At 40.3% G+C, this 4,552-nt stretch overlaps 1 protein-coding gene across 1 annotated transcript in view; it reads left to right on the top strand.

The window, feature by feature from the left end:
- The window catches only part of SLC30A8 (solute carrier family 30 (zinc transporter), member 8), a 91,796-nt gene extending 87,723 nt beyond the window's left edge, over nt 1–4,073 (top strand). Inside the window, exons 7-8 of the mRNA XM_012648612.1 lie at nt 2,272–2,406; nt 3,760–4,073. Coding sequence (XP_012504066.1) covers nt 2,272–2,406; nt 3,760–3,905 — 281 coding nt within the window. The 3' untranslated portion in view covers nt 3,906–4,073. The remainder of the gene's footprint in view (nt 1–2,271; nt 2,407–3,759) is intronic.
- Nucleotides 4,074–4,552: the final 479 nt, after the last annotated feature.

Below are 4,552 nucleotides of genomic sequence, written 5' to 3'. Positions count from 1 at the left end.
AATCTGAGGCATGAACTCCTTTAATCTGTTTTGCCACTCAATAGGGTGAAAGAACATGTTGACCAGCTCTTTGTTACTTCCCTAAAACATTATGAAGTGGGAATAAACTCAGCTCAAATGGTAGAGAATTCTGAGTTAGCCTCAAGGAGGAAATCCCTCACGAGCATGGTTTTTAAATTCTGAAAAAGGAGAGTTAAGTATTCCCTATTTCTTTAAGTAGGTGGTTCATGGCACTAGCTGCTCATTACAATCATCCGGGAAGCTTTAAAAAATACTTACACTTAGTGATTCTGATTTAATTATCTTGGGTTGAGGCGGGTTTTGATACCTTTTAATGTGTAGCCAGGCTTGAGAACCACTGCAAAGCAGAGCTGTGGAGGCTTATAAATGTTAGTGTGATGATTCTCAATCTTGGCTGCATGCTAGACTCACCAAACAAGCACTGATGCTGGGTCTTATCCACAGAGATTCTGAATCAATTGGTCTTGGGTGTGACTTGTTCTTCAGGATTCCTAAAATCTCTTCTGGTGATACTAATGTGCACTCCAGGTTGAAAACCACTCTGAAAACCCATAGATTTCAGAGACTTATCCATAGAAATTTTCTTTAGGAGGTTTGGAATGGAGTCGTGGCATATTTATTTTAAATAAACATCACATATGTTTGTATTGTGTATATGTAATTGAAGTAGAGGCTTAAAAAGGATTGTACATAGAAATCTCTTCCACAGCATCCTCTGTGGATCCTCATTAGTTGATGGGTATTTTCCTATCTCAATAAATGGCTTTGCCATTGTTGTGCTGGTTGAATTGATCTAAAAATAATTTTTTAATATTGAGCTGATGTCTGTTTTACTATTCCTATTTCTATTTGCTATTCCTATTTCTATTCTTCTATCCTGACTCTATTTCTCTCTCTGAAGCTAGCCAGAGTAAGTGTTCTTACATGTTCATATTCTCTCATCTTCCATATTAAAAATCTTGCAACATTTGAAAAGAGTGTTGATAATTCCCTTAGCCTTTTCTTCACCAGGCTAGAGACAGCCAGCTCCTTCAGCCCAATAGAATAGCCCAACTCCTCACCTTCCTGTGTACCCTACACTGTTCCTTTAGAAACAAGAGTGACAGTCAAACTATTACATTCATGTCTGTGACCCAGACATTAAACGCTGGCTAGTGTAGCTAAGATAATGGAAAACTTACAAACCATGTAATAAGCTGGTGTGACAACTTTAGGATCCACTACTAACACAGCTCACTAAATGACCTGTTGGATAACTAACATTTGTGTAGCATTACAGTTTACAATGACCAGATATTTTTTGATTTGCCCCTTAAAGAACTCTGTGATGTATATGTTGTTCTTTTGACCCTTATTTTACTACAAATGTGCTGAGCCTCAGAGAAATTCTGCCATTTGGGTAAATTCACAATAGTTGTAGTCGGAATGCTAACCTACGATTATTTCATAATAAATCCCATGTTATTTCATTTTGCTTTCCAAAGCGTATGTAAAGATAATTGGGAAAAGCACAATTAGTTTAATTTTTTCTTTCTTTCTTTTTTTTTTTGAGATAGAGTCTCACTCTGTCGCCCAGGCTAGAGTGCCACGGCATCAGCCTAGCTCACAGTAACCTCAGGCTCCTGGGCTCAAGCGATCCTCCTGCCTCAGCCACCTGAGTAGCTAGGACTATAGGTGCTCACCACCATACCCGGCTAATTTTTCTATTTTTGGTAGAGATGGGGGACAGGGGTCTCGCCTTTGCTCAGGCTGGTTTCAAACTCCTCACCTTAAGTGATCCTCCCACCTTGGCCTCCCAGAGTGCCAAGATTATAAGTGTGAGCCACTGCTCCCAGCCGAAAAAAATTAGTTTAATAATATTCGCTAAAAAGTAAGGATAATTACTGTTGTTGGTTATTGCATAGTAAATTTGGCAAACATTCTGTCTGTGAACTTTTGATGGATGGTAAACCCTTTAAAATAGTCAGATGAATTTGATCTGTACACATCTGAAGTAAGAAACCAGAAAAGGGAAGGGCACACTGATATTTTGGAGAGGACTTTGAAGCCATTTCTTTTTTTATTTTTTTTTTTAAATTTATTTTGATTTCAGGATATTATGACAGTACAAACATTTTGGTTACATTTTATGACTTTGCTTCACCAAAGCACGGATTAGAGGCACGGAAGAATAGGCTCCACATGAAGCCATTTCTTGATGAGCTATGGTTAGTGGAATAACAATAGCCTCCCACTCTTACCTTTTGTCAGGTGTTCCAAAGGGCCTGAATTACGATGATGTGAAAGAGCTCATCCTTGCAGTCGACGGGGTGGTGTCTGTGCACAGCCTGCACATCTGGTCTCTAACAATGAACCAAATAATTCTCTCGGCTCATGTTGCTACAGGTCAGTGAGTTCTATAAACACCCTGGACAAAATTCAGTCCTTGCCCTGTAAATGCAGTAATTTCCCTCCTTTAAGTACAGTTGCCTTTATTGTTGGTTGCCTGTCAAAACAACCGTAAAGTGTTTTGTACCTCCAAGGGCCTTTGAAACCAATCTGCTTATCCATGTTGTCATAGCAACCTGGACACTGATGACATCCTTGGGGCTGACAGTCGAGGCTAGAGAATAGACAGAACAAAGGGCTAAAATTCAACCTCAACTTCAAGGCCTTGGACTCTAAGAATTCAACTTCACCTGTTCAGCTTGGTGCCCTGTCAGTCAAATAATAGGAACCAATTCAACAATCAATCTTGAATATCTCCTGTGTATAAGATGCTTTGCCTGCTGCTAAGATAGGAAGATGAAGGAGACAGAGGCCCCACCCTTAAAGTTCTAACAACTAAGAGATGTGGTAATAGGAATTATGGTGGGTCCTTCACTGTATGGTTAAAAATTCTGTAACCATGTGAGATAATTCTTATGATATTGGGTTTTTGCTGAAAACTACTTTTTCCAACTAGAAGGTGATTTTGTCCAAGATATGTCCTAGAGCTGGGGGAATAGGCAGTGGGAGGTCTTTCACTGCCTCAGGAGAGAGCTCAAGCCACGGACAATATGTTTGGCTGCTAAAAAATGACTCAAAAAGTTATCTCAGGGCAGCGGACAAGAACACCGGTGACAGTCATTTGAGGACAGTGCTTTCTCAGACATCTGCATCATCCCTAAGGGGCTCAGGTCTGGCTTCAGGGAATTTACAGCATTCACTACACCAATATTTCATTTCAAATAAAAGATTCTAGTACACAATCAGGTTACTATGGAGGGAACTTTACAGTCTCCTGATACTATTTGGGACAGAAAAAAGATGGCAAAGAGGGTTGCTGCTCTAAGAAAGATCTGTGGGAAGCTCTAAATGCTTCCTGGTTCCTGTCACTAGCCTTGATATAAATTCTGATTATGTGCAAGACCTGCAACCCAAAGACTCCAGGGGGCTGGCATGCAGGGCTATATAAGAAATTATAGTTCTGTCTTGGATTTTTCCAAGGCTCTTCTCCCCTTCCATAGTTAGCTCCTAAGAGTGCCAGATTCCAGAGATGACTATGGATAGGATAGTGATGGAGTACTTTGCTACACAACAGAATTTCCCCTGCCTTGCCTGTGTGAAGGTAGCTGATTATCAGAACCAACATGGCTTCTTCTGAGTGCTAGGCCTGTGCCCCACCAAGTCAAGGACAAAGGATTTGAAAGCAGAGTAGCAGCAGTCACCCATATGTGTGCAATCCGTGCTAATGCCACTGTGGTTCTTTATCAACAGCAGCCAGTCAGGACGGCAATGTTGTTCGAAGAGAGATTGCTAGAGCCCTCAGCAAAAGCTTTACGGTGCACTCACTCACCATTCAGATGGAATGTCCAGCTGACCAGGACCCTGACTGCCTTTTCTGTGAAGATCCCCGTGATTAGCTCAGTCACACTGTCGGCTTTCCAAGTCTGATGTCACTGTCAAACTTGCTGCTATGCAGTTTCTAGATCATACGAAAAGAAGAACCAAAGGAAGACATTAAAGAAATTCATGTCACAGGGCAATGTACATCTTATCCTTTATTTAGCTTCACCCACCATGAATAAAGATACATTGAGGTCCATCAATCGATTGCATTATATACTCATCAGTAGTGTGTTCAATTATAGGAATGTGTTTATAGATTATTCCTGAGTGGGGTGGAAATAATAGCTGTTTACAATTATAGGCATAAGGAGTTCATCTCTCTTTCAAAAATGCATCCTGAGAATGAGTGGGTAAAGTTGAACTCAGGAAAGTCTTGCCAGGAATCAGTGACAGGGAGAAATAGTCACAAAAATCCCCCCAAACATGAGAAACAAAAATAGGAAGAGCCAAGACAGGGATCAAAGAGAATCTGGAGGCTGACACCCCGTAAGAACTTGATTCTCTCACCAAGCTATAATAGGACTTTTTTCTACTCTGAATTTGGACCATATATATGTGTGAATATACAGAGAGGCTAACCTTTATTTCTCTGTCACATTTTGACAATAAATCCCTCTTATTTTTAAATTTTAAACTGTTTATTGCAAAACTTCACATAATC

Source organism: Propithecus coquereli, unplaced genomic scaffold (genome assembly GCF_000956105.1).
Source record: "Propithecus coquereli isolate 6110/MARCELLA unplaced genomic scaffold, Pcoq_1.0 Scaffold290, whole genome shotgun sequence".
Classification (NCBI taxonomy): domain Eukaryota; kingdom Metazoa; phylum Chordata; class Mammalia; order Primates; family Indriidae; genus Propithecus; species Propithecus coquereli.
Note: the sequence above shows the minus strand (reverse complement) of the source record. Positions and strands in the feature narration are given on the sequence as shown.